The 19,833-nt window shown below is 31.6% G+C and overlaps 2 protein-coding genes across 19 annotated transcripts; one reads left to right on the top strand and one right to left on the bottom strand.

Annotated features, from left to right (window-relative positions):
- The first annotated feature begins 1,950 nt into the window (after positions 1 to 1,950).
- Positions 1,951 to 8,898, top strand: LOC110812662 (Plant Tudor-like RNA-binding protein). Of its 18 annotated transcripts, none has more exons than XR_015813273.1 (7): positions 1,951 to 2,105; positions 3,278 to 3,701; positions 3,996 to 4,657; positions 5,471 to 5,520; positions 5,626 to 5,718; positions 6,513 to 6,601; positions 7,649 to 8,898. XR_015813273.1 is itself a non-coding variant. In XM_088207367.1 (5 exons), exons 2-4 carry the CDS (start codon positions 3,318 to 3,320, stop codon positions 5,517 to 5,519), a joined length of 1,095 nt encoding a protein of 364 aa, XP_088063493.1. In that variant the 5' UTR covers positions 1,951 to 2,105; positions 3,278 to 3,317; the 3' UTR covers position 5,520; positions 5,626 to 8,898. The 18 variants fall into 18 exon arrangements, 2 of the variants coding, with proteins under 2 accessions (XP_088063493.1, XP_021895174.1); XR_015813272.1 differs by having other exon boundaries at positions 6,785 to 8,898; XR_015813270.1 differs by having other exon boundaries at positions 5,626 to 6,231.
- Positions 8,899 to 15,848: 6,950 nt separating this feature from the next.
- Positions 15,849 to 19,833, bottom strand: BAS1 (Cytochrome P450 superfamily protein). Its single transcript, XM_088208079.1, has 5 exons — positions 19,327 to 19,833; positions 17,914 to 18,137; positions 17,570 to 17,814; positions 16,955 to 17,345; positions 15,849 to 16,820 (listed from the first exon to the last, which is right to left on the bottom strand). Exons 1-5 carry the CDS (start codon positions 19,619 to 19,621, stop codon positions 16,362 to 16,364), a joined length of 1,614 nt encoding a protein of 537 aa, XP_088064205.1. The 5' UTR covers positions 19,622 to 19,833; the 3' UTR covers positions 15,849 to 16,361.

Here is a 19,833-nt window from a genome sequence, read left to right as displayed (position 1 = left end):
AACTTCTATGAGTTTTATAGAATTAATACATGTTCTAAAAGCCCTTAACATCCATTTACACCTAGATGGATGTGATATTGTATGAACTTACTTGTGTGTGTGTGTGTGTGTGTGTTTATATATATATATATAAAATAGTAAGAAAGGAAAGTTGATTAGCTAAGCACTTCTTGTTTTCTATTTTAACGAAACGTGCTTAGTACCACGCCCTTGTCTTTTGGGTTTGATTGAGTACTGCTTACAAGCAACACGTTTCACACAACCAATCCATCTGCCAGCCACGATTTATTTACTTATTTTTATTTTAAAATTACCAAAACACTAATTTAAATTTAGGATAAAAAATTATATTTAATTTTTCTTACAAATATTTTCTTAATATATAAAAATATTATCCAACATTTTTTAAAATTAGACGAAATATTATATAAATAATTTTATAAATTTTGGGGGAAAATTACCCTTTAGTTTACCTATTTTTACTGTTAATTACAAAATTAAATATATTATTTACTATTAAAATTATCACTGAAATTTCAATATTTTCTTTATTATTTATTATATAATTTCTAAAATTTAACATATCATTAAAAAAATAATTATTTTCTTTTTCTCTAAATACCATATTATTTTCTTAAATATATAAAATAAAATTAATTTTTAAAAAAAATTCTAATTAAGCTGATTTTTAGGAGTCAAATTTCGCACGAAACACGGATGTTAACATATTAATAGAAAACGTATATCCAATGTTAATGTTAGAAAGACACAGTCTGTTCGTAAAATTTATTTTTATTTTTATTTTTATTTTTTATAATATTTATAACTAAATTATACTTTTACATTTATGATTAATTAAAAATGTATAAATTAACATGAAATTAATTGTTAATCTTGATTTTTCTAATTAATTAGGTTGTTTATTCTTTTAATCAACCTTCGTAATCTTTGTTATTAAATTTTTCTAATAAAATAAAATCAGCATGTTGACATTTACACAAAAATAAAATAAACATTTGCATGTTGACACATTCAATAAGTCTATTTATGGATTATGGTCATTAGTCAAATCAAATCAAATCAATTTGGCTGGTCCTAGTTGGAAATTTAATTTGTTCTTCTTCTTTTTTTTTTTTTTTTTTTGTTAAGAACATTAACAGTTTTGACCTATATATGCATGCATATACATATATATAATATGTATATAAATGGGTTGAAATTTCTTTAAAAATATTCATGTATTTTAATATTGTTATATATGAAAAAAGGAGATCACCATAATAAATTTCCTTACATGTAATAATAAATATTTCGATTTCAAGATTTTTAAGATAAAATCGTGATTTTTTTTCATAAATATTATACTCTTAACCTAAATAAAATAAGTTTAATCGGATAAAAAAAATAATCTTAACCTTAAATGTCCACGTACACACATATATACATATATATATATATATATGCATATGCATACGTTCCATTAATTTGTAAAATTCGTATGATAAATTTATTGATTATTATATAAATAATCACCATAGTTTAAAAATGTGTAGTGTGATTTATTTTCAAGAAATTTAAATCACTAAAACAATTGTGATTAACAAAATTTAAAGTTAATTATTATTTTTTAACGATTCTAAATTACTAAATTGTAAATTACTAATTAATATTACATATTAATTAATTAATTATTAGCTCGTGCTTTTCCATAATTAATTGAAAATTTTAATTTTTGATTAACCAATCAAATTAAACCTAATTTTTCCAGATTAATAAAAAATTTAAACAGGGTTCCTGAATTGTTGTGGTTATCTCAAACTCTTAAGAGAAGCAAAAGAAATCCAGGAGAACAAAATCTAATTGGGCCAGGCAGGGTGGTGCGCAGTACGCACGAGTGCGTAGAATAACAAGCAACAGTTAATCCCACCTCTACATTCCCCTCTCCGAAACCAATTAGGTATTAAACATGGAAATATAAAAAGCCTTACAATAATAATTAAGACGTAGAATTCATATTTAACCCAAAGAGAAAAATACAACCTGCAACACCACCAAACAACAACAAAACAACTCCAGAGAGTGAAAATCTTTTACAATCCAGAACGGTAAGTGAAAAGTTCTCTCTGTTTTCTCGTTTTCTAATTTAATCGTGTTGATTCTTGATGATCTTATTCTGTTTCTTTTTTATTTTCTTTGTGATCAATTTGTTGCTTGAATTGATATCTGTTTCGTGGAAATTTAAATTTGTTCGTCGTTTGTTGAGTTCTCTGTTTCTCTTGACTGTCTGTTTGGTCGCTGGGAAGACGAAGGAAAATACAAGAAATTAATTTTTGGAGTTTTTTCGTTATATCTCTTTCGGTATGAAAATTTAATAACTTGAACTCAGTAAGTAGTTTGTGCTACGTTGTTTCTGATTAGAGTTCTTTATATTTTATTTTTCTTTGTTTTTTCCTTTCGGCCTCAATGAAGGAAATTTAGATTCATATTTCTGCTTCCGTGTTTAGTTTCATTTCAATCAAACAGAGTACTGAATGTATAAAGTTTCGCTCTATTTTCTTTCAAAATAGAATCTATGTTGTCTCTCTTTTCTTTTCCTAAAAAAATTCAATCTGCCTCAAGAATCGGTTAAACTCCGGGTTATTTTCGTTTCTGTTGTCTTCGTTGTCTGCAAAGAAGCGGACGCAGAGACAAAAGGTCCAAAAGAAGGAAATTAAAGTTCGCGTCTATGCGTTACGATGGTTGATGTCTGGAGAAACTGAAAACATTCAACCGACTAAAGCCAAGTCGCGCCCGTCGATCCTCTCCCCCTTTCTCCCCCCCGCACGGTTTCTGCAATACGAATCAATGTAGGATTAGAAGTTAAGAAAATTTTGATCTGTCTTTCTGTTCCCTAGTTTCTCATGGCAACCATGTGTAGTACAAAGGATAAAACCCTTGTGATGTTTTATTTCGATTGTTGTAATATAGGATAGCTAGATATCTGTTTTAATAGTAGTTATTTCCATGTTTTGGTTGGGTAGATTTCATTATATTCGTTACTGCACATCTGGTGACTGATTTAGGCATCCGCAGATGGATTTTTGACAGCCGTATATAACTTTTTGTACATCACTTTTTGCTGAAATATCTTATTACTTTATTACTCTTTTTTTTAGATTTCCAAATGTGCAAAGCTTATTATTTGAGTTGGAGTTGATTGTTTGTTGTTTTAGCCTCCAGGTCTCCTGCTATTTCTTTTTCTTTTTCTCCATAAACTAATTAATTCAGTTTATAACAGGTTAGCCTGAATCGAAATCCAGGGTGGTATATTTGCAGTCATGAGATTCAAGAAAGGAAGTAAAGTGGAAGTTTTAAGCAACAAAGGGATTCCCTCTGGTACATGGCAATGTGCTGAGATAATGTGTAGTAATGGCCACTACTACACAGTTAGATATGATGGGCTTGCTGATGAGACAGAGAGGGTGTCCAAGAAGGTCATCAGGCCTTCTCCTCCTCCGGAAGTTTCTGGAAATTGGGCTCCAGGTGATGTCGTAGAGGTGCTTGACAATTTTTCTTGGAAGATGGCAAAAGTCTTAGAAGTCTCGGGTAAAAACCACTTCTTCGTCAGGTTACTTGGATCTTCTATTGAATTCAAAGTGCATAAATTTGATATCCGAGTTAGACTGTCTTGGCATGATGGCAAATGGGTGATCATTGGAAAGGTACTCTTATCTTGTTATATCGTGTTTCTTTCACTGATTTACTATGCTAAATTTGTTTTCTTGTTTGAGTATTTATTAATTTAAATCGATGAACTTCAAATTGTTGAGAAGAATGGAGCTCGTTCTGAATTTAAATTCATGATTAGTTATGTTTAAAGTGGCAATTTAAATTGAGGCAGTTAGAAGTGTCTGGGTCATAAAAGTAGCTTTCAACTGTTATACATTGTTCAAAAATAAGTTCTTCTGATAAGAATATGCTAATTAATTTTTATATTTATTTTCCTTGAAATACAGGGTTCTGGAAGTTGTGAAGAGGGGAAACATCCTGAAAATTTAACTCTGAAGTACTGTGACAACTCAACTGCCCAAGATGAGAAGACTAACACTAGGACAAATCTAAATTTTGAAGATGATCAGACTCCTGTTAGGAATGAAGAAGATTTATGGAAATCCTATATTTCTTCCTCTAAAACTTTGAAAAGAGAAAGCTATTTTCAGGTTGAAGTATTTCATGGGGAAACTAAAAAATTTAGAGCGATTGAGAAAGATGGCAGGGTTAACCGAGTTGTTGCTGCAGATCCATCCACTTTACTGGAACAGGAAGATGTGGTTGCATGCCCAAGGGAAATTGTGGGTGAAAAATGCTTACTTGCTTCTATTGACAGAAGAAAAATTAGAATTTCTGAAAAGCAAACACACCGGAGGGACCAAAATTGTGCTGTTGGATGTTCTTTTGCAGAAAACTTAGAACCAAATGAAGCTGAAAGTGTCAAATGTTCTGTTGGTAGCTGTAGCATTGGTGGCAACAGTGAATATGAGTTTCCTCGTTATTTTTCTTCAGGTCCAGTTAAAGATGACAGTCATATTAGTGATGCTGAATCTTGTTCTTCCTCAGGATACAATGAAGGAATTTGTCTTGCCCCGACAAAGGAGGTTTTGGCAGCTGAAATCCATAGGTTAGAGTTGCATGCCTATCGTTGCACTATAGAGGCATTGCATGCATCGGGACCTTTAAGTTGGGAAAAGGAAGCATTGGTGACAAATCTTCGTATTTCCCTTAATATATCAAATGATGAACATTTGATGGAGCTAAGAAACTTAATCTCTAGTAATAACAATGTCCATATCAGATAACAAAAGAATCTTTTACTTCTTTTTTTTCCTTTTCTCTTTTAATCTAGATGTAGAATCTGATAATATTTCCTTTGATGGCTCCGCCCTTTTTGTAAGAAATAGGATGAAGTGTTGTCAATCTTCTTTTGCATTTTACAACATAAAAGTGGTATAGTTGAGATGAATGTAACAGAAACCTTGTGTAGCACTGGAATTTCTTTTAAGTTTGTTTGTCATTTCTTTACTCTCTTCTTTCCTGTATGTTTTATTTGGGTTAATTTTGGACTTCAAGTGGTAGTCATATGTTCCATCTGGTTTGACTGCAACCTATAAAATAGAGGTTGCAAATTAGCAAATGCCTGGATTATAGTTTCTGACTGGTGTAAGTTTCTGTACAGTAGGGGATATGTATGTCACATTTACACTTTTCCATGTAAATCTTCTGATGACATGTGGATCAAACTATAATATCATCTCAAAATGACCTGTTGGTAACATGTTTCCCATCTTAATCATATCATTGATATAGTGGGTTTCAATATTGCAATGATCAAGATGGCTGCTTAGTTGTCTCTTATCCTGTGATTTATCCATATCATTGGCAGCATAAGTGTTTCATTTAAGGACACTATTGATGCTTCCCCTGCATTTTCCAGGACTGGAGTAGGAGGCTTGTTCGCCTTGCTTCCAAATGTTCAAAGATGAAGTAGGGTTTTGCCTCCTTTCTTCTCTTGGTTTAACTGCTGGGGCAATTTAATTACGATGGCATTGTATGAGCCTATTTATGTCGTTGCTGATTCTTGCATTTCAGGCCACCTGTGAGCCCTTGATCTCTGTCTGCTGGGGGCATCAAAACAGAATCCTGTGGCTGACATGGGATAACCTGATAATTATTGCTTGCAAGGTTTTATTTCAGACCCTTACTACATCTGTCAAGAGTCATGTATGAAAATATTCCTGTTCCTTTTTCGTAGTTATTTTATCTAATGCTCTTAATTTGAATAATTTTTTTCTGAAAGAAAAAGGATAAGAAGAAAAAAACAAGGCACCAAGGAGTTGCCACCCATATACAAGAAAACAACAAGTTCTCTTCATTTGGATGTTTTACACCCTTTGTTAAATTCTGGATGCTTTGGAATTTGTTGAAGTTTCATTGGAAGTCTTGCAGATAATGGATTGAAATCCTTATGACACGTACTTTTGGGATGAGGACAAGTACAAAACTTGTTGAATAGTGAACCGTGTTTGTATATATTCTGTAGATTTGCTAAAAAAAGGGACCAGTTTTTGGTGAAGCATAGCAGAGTGATGAAATGCCTTTATCTTTCTCAAATTTGGTAGAATTTATCATGTAATAGCACCTTCTTCCAAGAGCTCCTAGATCATACGACAGTATCTTCTTTATCTCAAGTGGCAGGTGAACTTGAGTTTGTTCTTTCAATTTCTGGATTTTATCTTAGTACTCATCATTGTGTTTCTTATCCTACCAGCTAACCATTATTCATGCATGCCTGGTATGCTTTAATGTTGTCCACTTACCAAAAATAGTAAATGATAGCTATACAACCTGTTAGCTGATTCCCATTCCCTAGTCAAGAGGATATTGGATAAAACATGTATGTTGTTTCTTGTGCTATCGTCTGCATATAATTCGTTCAAGCCTCTAATAACTTTATCTGGTACAATTACGGAGAACAGTAGATAACGTCGTAGGCTGCTGGCGGCTGAGAGGATTCTGAATGAAACATGAGTTTCAGAAATTGTTCTTTCTACCACCTGATGAGACAGTAAGCTACCAGTTATATTATGTGCATTTTTTTTACGACAGGAATTACTGAAAATAAATTTCTCCTATTCCCTTTCATGAGTACTTATGTTGCAATATGAACTAATGCAACTATCTACACATTGAGAAGAACTAATAGAGAGAAGACAGTGGTAGTCTTTTTATTGGGAGTGCCTCCTTTCAGGACTATTTGTTTATTAATGGAGAGAACCTTACCAATGGGTGGTGGTATGTGTCCTAAATTCTCTGTGAGTATCTGCTTTATTGGATTTTTGAGAGAAACTCATTTGCTTTGGTATCACAATTATTGCTTAAATGCTGATGGAACTTTCACGAGAAGCTCTTCAATAATTCTGGTGATCTTATTTGAGATGGTTTTGCTTCTTATCCATTTGTAGTTCTGAACCTAATATTCTATGTATCTTTGGGTTAAAGGATGGAATCTTGGTCTTGTGATTTACTTGTTTCAGTACCGTGAGTTCTTATGTACTGTTTTTCATTGATGCTATGGTATCTTAGCCTGAAAGTGTTCTCTCCTTTTTGACAAATGATAAAAATATATCTTTCCTTAGAAGAAGTGTCAAATATGATATGCATGCAATTGGGCCGAGCTTAGAGGAATATGTTATACATTGTAAATGACATGATATCTTGGTAAAGTTGTATGCACTATGAAACCTTTGTGACATGTTAGGGAACTAATAAGTTGAATTAAATTGAATCCTGAATCTTTTTACTGGCTTGTTTGGTCTCAGGATACTTTTCTCTAACGGATAGTCATTCTTTTCATTAAAAATTCCTGAAAAATGTGATGAGTAATAAAATCTTAACCATTGCAAAATTGATAGAACACAAGGCATAATTGTAAAGCCGATGCATGATTTTAAACCTCATGTCTTCAGAGCCTCCAATCCACAATCATATTTTCTGAAGAAGTGCATCTTCTTGATTGGGAGCTTTTTATATGTATTTTTCTACTGGTTTTTACTGGCCTTTTTAACATTCTAGCTTCGGTATTTTGTGTGGCTTCTGGTGCATGTCTGTTCAGGAATTTCAAACCTGCTGGGTGATTATTATTAGACACACTTTGGAGCTTAATGAAAGCCTCTTGAGCATTTTTGTCCGGCAGTGGTCAGTAGCTATTGCTATCTGAAGGGCAAGAGATAGAGGCTGTTGCTTAACAGACCTTGGGCCTACTTCAACTATATGCTTGTTCGTATGCAAACATCTGGGGGTCCCGAACATATTTCGATATTCTTTCAATAGATTGTAAGTTAAGAAGTCCACTCATTGTCTTGGTAAGTAACAGACATCTTATGCTTATCTTTTATCAGTTTAGGGTTCAACCGTCTTTCATAATCTGGAAATTCAGAAAAAAAAAAAACTCTGATGTGTCATCTCAGCATTGCTGAACATATCTTTGAACACCACTAGATGACATAAAATGAGTGGTGGAGCCAGACAAAGACTGCATTAAGACAAAAAGTTTTAACAGCTTTTGGTATCTCCAATAAGTTCTTCAAGAACACGACGAAAAACACTCTTGTCCAGGAATGTCTGATGCACATTGAGATTTCTCTTCATTTCTTTATGCTGCTAGCATTTATCCAGCAGTCATATTTTTATTTAACAAAGTTAAACAAATCAAAATTAGTTGGGTTATGAATGTTGCTGATATCTTGTGTCTATCTTATTTGAGGGAATTAACTTACTTGTTGAAATAGGATTCATCTGCTTTTTGTTTGACTCACATGTCCACTGACCACGTGAGCATGTACTCTATATATAAATTATTTCTACGGTGTATGGTGATTCTCTTTGAAGAGTTCTTGTATAATTATTGCATGGAGGAGATTGGAATCTATCTGGATCATGTCTTTACTATATAAAAAATGACAGCTTGATTCTGGAACATCCAAACTCATCGTAGGTAAATAAACTGGAATGTGAAGTGGTGTTTATTTGGAAGGTTAGACGGGCCTGTAATAGATGGCTAGCCCGACGAATGGCGGGGTCTACCGAAAACTCTACTTTTGGATCATGTGCAGCAAGATGGGTCAGGGGCCTTCGGTGACAGATTAGAATTGGCAGTTGAGAAACATTATCCCTTCTGGCAGTTAAGTTCTCGAGCTTATGATATTTTGATTCTATTCACTGTTTTAAAAACATCATAATTTAGACAGAGAAAAAATAAATGTAAGTTAGTGTCTGTAATTCGAGCTATTAGTGTCATGTTTGGTTAAAAGAACAGGAAAAAGGAAATTCCATGATTAATTAGAAGTATAAATTGGAGTGAAAGCTTGGATAGAAGTCTAATCAGAAGTGTCAGTGACACTGAAAAAGAAACCATCTTCCTCTGTAAGCCGACATCTCCTTTGTTTGATTAGCCACTTCAAACTTTGATTATCACCACCATGAAAAAACATTTCAAATCAAGTACTTGTTGCAGTCATTCATTTTAAGAAAAGTTGCATTTGGGTGTTTATTATATGATATGATATATCATCATTTATGTGCTGTAATTTCCATGCTTCTTCACTGTTTGTCTTGTCTCATAAATAATAATATTTATTTTATTTTTTACTTTTTTTTGTTTTTTTTTTCTTTTTCTGTTTTTCTAATTTTGTTCTCAAGGTAGGCACTGGCTTATACATGTATAAGGAAGGATGTGGAGAGTACACAAAAAATGAGTACTTGAGGTAGAGCATGAAAGAAATGGTGGGCAAATATCACAGGTGGGTATGTCACTGATATTAGCCACAGAGTTTCCGAAGGTATCTTTTGTTTTGAATGAGAGCACAAAGAGTTTAGGGACAGGATATGAATTCCGTATCACTATTATATATATATATAGATTTAGGGATTGATTTTTCAGAAATAAAACTAATATATAGAAGAGGGGAAAGAGAGGGAAAAAGAAAAAAAGAAAGAGAGAGAGAGGGTACAAATGAGTAGTGCATTAAAGTGGCTCCACCAAATCCTCTGCCATTGTCTCATTTGCTTGGTCTTCATAATTAGTATTCCCATGTGATGATGCCTCTCTGAGACACAACGAGGGAGGCACTGCTCCTACCGTTCGGATTATGCCCTACCATCATTTGCCCCTGTTTCTTTTTTTTTTTTTTTTTTTTTTAATATATATATATATATATTTACCAACACATATTCAAAAATATTTGGTTTATTTTATTATTTCACTATATAACAGTCTGATCTAATGACTAATTCACATATTTAATCATGCAAAATTTATATATTACATTGATTTAAGTTTGAGTAAAATTGATTAGTATAACATATATATATATATATATCAGAAGATATGGCATCTGTTTACAGGATTTTAGATGAATTAGATGAGATCATTGCTCAAGTTTTTGGTGCAAAATATGAATTGTATTCAAATAGAAGGATGTAATAGTTCATTGATTTAGTCTTGGGTGCAAAATATGATTTCTCTTGCAATTTATGAGTCATTTATTCAATACATAATATTCTAATGGTTTACCATTCCAATTCAGGAACTAATTTAATTTAATCCATGTAAAATTTTATGCTATTAACAGGGGAAAAAAAACAAATAGAAATACCAAATGTATTGGTTGAAAATTCTACTTCAAAAGCATCTTTGTTATTAATAAGATTTCTATTTATTTATTTTTTCAAAAAACATATATATATAGATAGATAGATATAGGTAGAGGCATGGCCAGTTGGCCAACTATGCCCTGATTGGCTTCAAAGACGGTCCACAATTATCCTACTGCTGTGTTGCTTTGCTTCCTTTTATAATTTATATTTAAATACTAATTGAAATTAAATAACTAAAACATTGGCATGACATATTTGTAAGTCTCCCAAAAGCATAGTAGATTCTATAAATATAGTTTAGTTAACGTTGATGATTTTGAATTTTATCAAAAATATAAAATTTATTATTTTTTAAATTTATTATAAATAAATTAAATTTGATTTGAATAAGTTTATTATATTTCTAATAAAAAAAATATATATATATATATATAGTTCGTAACAGTTAATTTTTTTTTAAAAAAAAAACAATTAGTAGACTCTACAAATATTGTAAATTCTAAAGTTGTGTTTGGTAATTAATATAATATAAAAGACTTGTTAATTCTCCACCTTGATGTTTTCAACTTTTTCTCTGAAAATTCAACCTACCTACCAAACAGAGCTTAAAAGAATAGCACCAAGTCACATGATTGAAAAGGATATTTGAGAAGAGAATCATGTTGCCTTTTGATGTTATGGAAATGAATCAGTCTCAGTCTGAGAGAGGTTTTGGATCCTCACATGTTTTGTCTTCCAGTACTCTCCCTCTCATCACATCCCCATATTAATTTATTGCTCTCTATCTATATACATACACATATATATATCTACACATATCCTACTGTTCTACATCTAATATCCTATATTCAATACTATAATTTTTCTGGGTATCTTTGTTTATAACAATATGATATACATACACACATACTGTTGCCAACTACTCTCCATTAATTTACAAACCCTTAAATATTATCTTACTTTTAGTTTTTACTTATTTTGAATATATACATGTATATGATTCCTTTTTTTTTTTTTTTTTTTTTCTATAATTGACTTTTAAGAGAAAAAGAATGTTTTTTTTTTCTACATCTTAAATAACTGCAGTGACTAATAATGAGATTATAGTGATGAATTTACACTTTTAAACAATAACTATAATTTAAATTTAATATTTACCATAAAAAATTTTACTCTCACCATTTTTTTTATTTTATCTGGGTATATATATATATATATGTGTGTGTGTGTGTGTGATTGTGTGTGTGTCTTCTATTAATGCTGCAACAGCACATTCAGACCTCCCATTTATTATATTTATTCTCTGAGACCAAAATGTTCATCTCTCTGTCAAATATGAAAATACCCAGTACAGTAATTCAGTGTTCTTCCAATTGTTGTATATTAAAACTAACCTAAAATCCCTAAGCAATCATATGTATATATTTATATATAATGCAAAAAATGGCAGTATTATAAGATCAGAACTAAACAGTGCAGAGACTGAGATATTCATCAAAAAGAGAAGAACAAGTTTGTATATATATATATATATATATGTGTGTGTGTATGTATTTATATAATTGAGGCAATCATGCAAAGCTAGAGGGTTGGCCTTTTGGTCTACAAGGTTTGAGACAAGTTTGCATCAATCCTGGCTACAAACTTTGCCTCCTCACAATTTAGCTTTAGCTTTTACAGCAGGGCAATGAAAGGGTAGCAGTAGCAGAGCAGACAAACATATATATATATATATATGGTGGGATTAAACTAATACACACATAAACTAATTTACCTGTATATATATGTACATACATGAAAATATGATATACTATATATATAGGCTTTTGATTAATCTATATATATAGATATATATACATATCTACATATAGCCCCTGCATGCATTTACTAGGGATCTAATTATAAATCAAATTAAATAATTTTATATAATTTTTTATGCTATTGATTATAAATAAATGTTATCTTGGATGCAGTTTCTAGGTGTTTTGTTCTTGATAATATTTATTATTCTCATAAAGTTCAATTTATTGGTATTTGCATCCTATACATGTATATAACATTAAATGTGCATGGGTTACTACTTGGGTACCTCTCAATTTTATTTTTTATGAAGGAATTAACTGTACATTGAAATTGGATTGCATGATTATATATATATATTAATTTATTAATAATATTTTAATAAAATAATTAATGTTATATCAATAATATATATGTATATATATATAGGAGTTTAGAGAGTTGGGTCCATTGGAATGTAGAAATTTGTCATGTAGCAAAGTTGGGGAGACATTTTCCAAAATGTTAATATGGAGGCTGCATGCACAAGTGAACAAAACATATATATATATATATATAGATATCATTTGCACCTAACTATAATTATTAATTAAAACATTAAATTTAGTAATCAGACAAAACCAATTTTTTGTAATTAAGACATTATTTTTTTGTTTTATGATTTGATTTGATTGATTGATTGATTAATAGGGTTTCCTTGTTACCCAATCAAAACACAATTTTACTTGCAATTAGGGTATGTGTCTCAAATCACTTGCATAATATATAATTCAGCCCCCTAATTTTCTCACATTTTAATCATTTTTTATTCATATGAACTTATTAATAATTAATGTCTATTGTAATTAATTGATTAATAGCATCAAAATCATATTAAAAAAAAAAAAGATTTTGTCTTTAATCAAATTGCTAAAATTTTAGGGAGAATTAACATTAATAAATCAATTTATCAAATGCTAAATAATTTTAAATATATTTATAAATACAAATGTTGTATTTATAATTAAGTAAGGAGTCACTCATCAAAACTTTTCTTTTTCAAATCAACATTTCATATCCACTGTTTCAAAACATGATGATCTTGAGAGAAACCAATGCAAAAAAGTTAATCAAGGAATTGAAAATTGGATATACCAAGTCATTATGAATGGAATCACATGCTGGATTGCATGCTTTGATTTGATTCCTTCAACCAAAAAAAAAAAAAAAGTTGAAAAGAGGACTTCAAAAATAGAAGAGACCCATATATATATATATATATATATACATACACACACACACACACATATATATATATATACCCACACCCACATGCTTTCCTTTTCTAGGGACAATCAAATGGAGATCAAGCAAGTGCATGAGAGAAGATCCCAAAAAAGAAAATACAATAAAAATTTAAAAAAAATGAAAAAATTGTTCTTTTTTCTCATAAAATATATATATATATATATTTTTACTTGTTTGCTTTTACATTACCAAATCAAAAGCTCTAAACCCTAAAAAGCAACACAGGAAATATTTTTAATTAAATAAAAGTACATACAATACATTGCTTTAAAAGAACATTTCATTTGCTTTGGGTAATGCAATTAATGTTCTTAATTATTATTATTTTTTTTCTAATCTTAGATTTTCTTATATAGATATAAAAATGTTTGTAGTGACACAAAGATTACAGATTTGGGTGCCTTCTCTTCTTTTCTTGGATTAAGATGCACCACCACCAACACCATATCCTCTCCCCTAGAAAATTTCAAGGAAACTTCTCTCCCTTACCATTTTCACTATCACATTTTTCCTCTAAAAAAAATGGTTCGATTTCAGTCTTAATATAAAATATAAGGATGAGTCTTCCTCTTTCCGTAATGTATTTGAGAAATGATTTCTCGAAATTATAAAAAAATAAAATAAATTATTTTCATAATTAAAAGATAGTGAAGTTAATTAAGTTGAACATGAAATGCATGTTGTTTCCGCGTAAATTTGTTTTTTATCCTCAATTCCTATAATTTTAAAATATAATATTGCATTAACGATGAAATAAGAATGAGAAAACAATATCAAGAGTTAAAAAGGAAAAAAAAGAATAGTAATAATATTATCTTTGTTAGAATTTTATGGGTAATTGAAGGGCCACGTGATAGGATAAGGATAAGTTTTGTTGGTCCAAACAATTTTTGTCAGATGTTAGGAAGTTTAGACACTGACAGGTTATCAAACTTACTATATTTTGAATGTTATTGTCTATAACTTTATTATATGAGATCTTGTTTTTCATACGAAAAATTCTTAAAATGTTCAGAGGTTCTTTTATTCTCAAGAGTCGAAAGTTAAAATTTGTTTCTTCTTAAGACAAACGACTCTAAATTCTTATTTAGATTTCAATTGTACAAAGGCACCTTCCTTTACAACTTGTGGTTATTTTAGAGTTACATAGGTATCATAATTTTAACTTCATAAAAATTATAATATGTAAAACCAACACTAGTGAATTCCATTATTGTGATGATGGTATTTGCTTAGAGGTAGATGTAGCAGTTTTATCACAAGTCTTAAATAATTAATAATTTCAAATTTTTCTTAAAGGAAAAACTTTTAGTATACTACAATCAATCATAAAGTTTCGCGTAGTAGAAATTATCACGAAAGAACAAAGTGACCAAAAGTCTTAGATTTAGTAATTACGTATATCAAGATTATCTTCATATCTACGTGGACTATAGTCAAGTAGAAGTAATGAATTGATAGATTTTAGCATCTTTCGTAGTAGTTGAAGCATTAAAAATTCATAACGTTGGTTGATATTAGTAATTAATAGTGGTAGAAGTGGATTACTTAGTATTATAAAACTACAAAAGTTAGCTTAGTTTAGCTTATAAGGAAAAATACTTCATATATTATCATTTGAATTTGAATATTAAAGATAATATTTTGAAAAAAAAAAGTATTTAACGTTTCAAACCGATACGAAAGAATACATTTTTACGATCACCCATTAAAAAATTTAGACTTTACGTATAAAATTCAACATAAAAATACGTTTATAGAAAATTTTAAAAAGATACGATGTAATATCAACGTGTGATTTTGCTAATAAATCAAAATTCTCATTAAATAAGCATATTTATTTTCTTTTTCAATTTTAAGAATTACTAATCTTGGAGTGTTTAACGTGTTGGTGCAAAATTTGTTCTCACAATATTTTGACGGTTAAATAAGCACGTACCTTTTCCTTATGAAGACATATATCTAACTATTTATATATATATATGTATGTATATATAGATACATATATGTGTAGATAGGAAGTAGAAATTGAAACATAGGTTGTCAAAACAGGAAATTTATGATGACTTAAGGGTGGTCTAACTCTACCTTTTATACACACATACATATATATATATATAAATTAATAATAATTAATTTCCAGCTCATTAATAAAATTTCTGATTTATTTGTCAACCTTGTGCCTAAATTTCAATTGCCTTGCATGTGAATTAATTCAATACAGTGTTATTTAATTAATTTTATTAAATTTAAATTGACTTTTTTTTTATTAAATTAAAAGCTTGTCAAACCACATTTCTTGACACATTAATTGTTTTTTTTTTCAAACAGGACTTTGTAGCTATAGATCATGAATTTGATTTTTTCTTTTTTTTTTTTTTTGAAATTTATGAAGTATGGTGCTCGAAACATTCTTTGAATCCAGACAACTATCAAATACATACATATATATATATATATATATGTATTAGGTGTAATCATGTATTGATTTGTATTATTTAATTTATAATTAATTGTTTTTCTTTTTTTAAACTAAGAAAATATAATCGTGAAAATGGAGAAATTAGAAATGAGAGGGTAAAAAATAGCCAACAATTAAGATTCAAGAATGCATGGTGTTACAAAACTGTGCAAGATATACATTACATGCACAAGAGAGCTACCTAATGGTTAAGTTAGTCATTTAACTCAATCCTACAATTCAAAATTACAAGAAAAGACAAACATTATGGTTAAAAAAAAAAAATTACATGCCAAGGTAAATTATGATGGTAAAAACCCATGGGCATGAAGGGGTCGTCGGTATGGCAAAATATCCTACTATGAACTCTATTGGGTAATGGGTATTTTGGTCATTTTTTTTACGGGCATACCTTACTCCCACCCACTCACACATCCAATACGGTACCGTTTCAAGATTAGATAGAGAATTTAATCTTAATGTTTTTTTTTTTTTTTTAATAATATGAGAATTTATAATTCAATAATGGGTGGGGGTGGGGGTGGGGGTGGGGGGGTGGTGTTATCTTTTATAAGCCCTGGATTAAAATAAAATAAAATTAAAATTTAAAAAAAAAAAAAAATCATGTAAGTGGGTCTTGAAGGGTGGAGTGATCAGGTAGATTCTGAAAGATAACGGGTGCACCGTATTGAGGGTAAAGTAGCATCAGGACCGTTGGTGCATGTTGATATGATGGGGCCAAACGAAACGACAGCCGTTGAAGTATGACGGCAAGGGTTAATTTAGCCTGCAGCATTGCTAGATTTTGGCCGATGCATGTGCGGACCCCAAGCCCAAATGGTATGAATCCAACGGGGTGTTTGGCTGCGCGTGCGACCCCATCCGAGAATCGAGCTGGGTTAAAATCGTTAACGTCGTTTCCCCATATGGCCTGATCGTGATGAACGGCCAAGATCGGGATTAAAAGTTCGGTCCCACGCGGGATCTTGTAGGGTCCAAGCTCCACATCAGCTCTCGCCCGTCTGATCGTTGCAATAGTTGGCGGGTACAAACGTAAAGACTCGTTAAGAATCATGCTAAGCTGCACCCCAACACACCGGAACATTTAAATTTTTTGTTTTAAAAAATAAAAAATGAAAAAGACAATTATGCACCTGTTGATGTTTTAGAAAATGACAAGAAAGCCACAACACAGAGCAAAAAAGCTGGACCTACCGTTTTAAGCTTGATGACATCATCCTTTGTGGGTATGTCACGTGATCCGCACACCGCGAGCACCTCCTCACGTGCTCGCACCTGCCACTGTGGGTGCATTGCGAGTAACACCGTTGTCCACGTCAGCAGGTTGGACGTGGTCTGTTTCCCTGCGAAGAAAAAGCTTTTGCACTCCTCTACGATGTCGTTTACTGTGATATTGGGAGAAGAATTTGAGGCGTCGATCATTAAACCCAGCAAATCCTTCGGTCCTCCTCCCTCTGGTTTTTTTACAGTAACCGAATTCCCACCCCCCCGATTCTCTTTTCTTCTGTCGATCAGCTTCATCAACGATTTTTTTATTTCTTTATCCAATTTCCACGACTTTATATTTCTCCTCGTCGGAAAGAATCTGAGAAAATCGCCATTTTGTAGTGTACCCAGAAGAAGACGAAGATGAATTAGTTAGTCCTTTCATGTTTTAATCAAGCAGTATTTACAGTTGAATAATGGTCATGACGGTACTCTTAAGTTGATTGGGGGCGCGAATTTTAATGTGAAAGAGACGGTGATTGACGACGATGATGATTACAGGCCTAATTAACATTAATTAATTAATTGATTAATTCTACTGACCTGTAACCAGGAATGAAGACTTTTTGGAATGCTTCGGCGGCGAGCTCCATTTGTTGAGCTTGTAATCTAAAAATGGCTTTACCATCTTCGTAGCTACTGCCAAATGCTGTTCTCGTAATCACATCTTCTGTTAATGTCTGAAACCACTCCGACACTTCAATCTCCACCTCGCCGGAGGTCGACATCGCCGACGACCATTTCTCCAGCATATCAATCACACTGGTAGCTACCACCGGGAGCAGAAGCTATAACAGTACAAGTAGAAGAAATTTAAATCCATGGAGACTTCGATTAGTGGGTTGTGTAGTTTGTAAATGACGTTAGGAGTAACGGGTAGTGCTTACTTTGAGATTTTCCATGTGGAAAGTTGGAGAAATGATTTTGCGGTGGTGAGCCCATTTTTCGCCTTTGAGACTGAGGAGACCATCGCCTTCGAGCTGGCGGACAAGAGGGGGTGCCTCATTTTTCTCGTAGAATTCAGACTTGGAAGTGAAGATTTCCCGGATGAGATCGGGATCGGAGACGGTCAGCCGGACGGTGGGACCAAACCAGACTAGAAATGTTGCACCTGATAGATAATCAGAAGGAGAATGAATTAGAGAAGAGATTAAGAAATATAAATAGATGAAAAAAAGTTGAGATTAAATGGGAACCAATTAGTATGAAGTAATTATTATCAAGTGTAAGGAAAAGAGGAAAAGAGTTCAGAAATTAACATGTTGACAGCCATTAATTTCAGAGAGAGCATGGATAGTGTAGACCCTACAGAGGGAGAGAAAGAAAAGGGAAGAGAGAGCAAAAGCCAAAAGGAAGTGAGGAAGAAGACAACTCAAACTATGGGGGCTAACAGACACAAACAACTTCATTATCAAAAATTCAAGCTCCTAAAAAACAAGAAGAAGAAGACACTGAGAAACAGAAAATTAAGTAAATGATAAATCCACATGAACATATACAACTCTTCACTATAAGGGACTACTGACAAGATAAATTTGACAAATTGATTTTCCTCCACAAGTTTCTTTTTTTTTTTTTTTTTGAAAAATAAAACTACACATGTAGATGTATACCCACATAACAAAATTTAAATTTAAATACAGTGATACAAATATATAAATGATAATATATGTATCAAAAGGTGTCAAGGCAGAAACAAAATCTGAATTATTAAAAAGAATCAAAAGGTTTCTTTTAAGGAGGGAGAGAGTATCATGCAAGAGAAGTAAGTTTTTTTAAAAATGAAGAAGAGAAGAAGAAGAAGAAGAAGAAGAAGAAGAAGAAAACAGAAGAGGAAGAATCCAAAAACTCAGAACTTCAACATCAAGCCTTCCAAGCTCTGGGATAAAAAAAAAATAACAAATAAAAAATAAAAAACCCTGTAAAGCATTATTCATATATATATATATATATAAAGGTACTGAAACTGGAAAATAAAGCCATTATAAAGTCGCAGATTTTGAAAGATAACATCATCAACCACGGCAGATAAACATCACAAAAGCAGCAAAACCGTGTAGCTTTGTAATGAAGATCAAAACTAACAAAATAAATTTAATTTCTAAAGAAAAACAAAAAGCCTGGAAAACCTCATAAATTTTCAAAAAAAATCAAAACAGCTTACGAAATGTGGAGTAGATGACATAAAAAGAAAAATTAACTGTGTAATCATTAAACAAAATCTTGGTAAACAAAGAGAGAAAACCTTGGTAAACGAGAGGAAGAAGAAGAAGAAGAAGAAGAAGAAGAAGGGAACCCACCATAGATTTTCTTCCAGTGATGGTAGAAGGAGAGGACTCTAGGAAGAATATTGTGAGAGGAATTAGGCATAGGCTGAGAAGAAGCTTTTAACATCATGCCCACAAGCTCCTTGACATTGCCAATGAAGAAATGGTAAGGGGGTCCTCTGATCCCTTGCTTCGAGAAATGATCTTCAATCTTTCTGGGTCTCCACCATAGCACCAATACCACCTTTAGAACAAAAAACACTACAACTAAAGAGATGATAACTAGCTTGAACCAGTAGCACAACAACACACGATGATCATCCTCCATCTTAGCTGCCACTCAAACAGACCAGAGAGAAAGAGATAGAGAAAGAGAGAGAGAGATTAGAGTGTGATTTTGTTTAGTGCACTGTGCGTACACACTTCTCCCTTCTTGCTTATTATAAGAGCAGTGGAGGTTGCTAGCTTGCAGACCTTTCCTTTTCTTTTCCTTTTTTTGTTTATTGTTTTTTTTTTTTTTTCTCTTTCTGGTTTTCGCTT

The sequence above is a fragment of the Carica papaya genome, chromosome 7 (genome assembly GCF_054855325.1).
Source record: "Carica papaya isolate Zhongbai chromosome 7, ASM5485532v1, whole genome shotgun sequence".
NCBI lineage: Eukaryota > Viridiplantae > Streptophyta > Magnoliopsida > Brassicales > Caricaceae > Carica > Carica papaya.
This window is presented reverse-complemented; position numbering and strand designations above follow the sequence as displayed.

Excerpts from the sequence above, each read along its gene's own strand:
- BAS1 (XM_088208079.1), bottom strand. The coding sequence starts at position 19,621 with ATGGAGGATGATCATCGTGTGTTGTTGTGCTACTGGTTCAAGCTAGTT. Across the intron at positions 18,138-19,326 it reads TCACTGGAAGAAAATCTATG|GTGCAACATTTCTAGTCTGG; the intron begins GTGGGTTCCCTT and ends ATTATCTATCAG. Across the intron at positions 17,815-17,913 it reads TCCACATGGAAAATCTCAAA|CTTCTGCTCCCGGTGGTAGC; the intron begins GTAAGCACTACC and ends GTACTGTTATAG.
- LOC110812662 (XM_022039482.2), top strand. The coding sequence starts at position 3,318 with ATGAGATTCAAGAAAGGAAGTAAAGTGGAAGTTTTAAGCAACAAAGGG. Across the intron at positions 3,702-3,995 it reads AATGGGTGATCATTGGAAAG|GGTTCTGGAAGTTGTGAAGA; the intron begins GTACTCTTATCT and ends CTTGAAATACAG.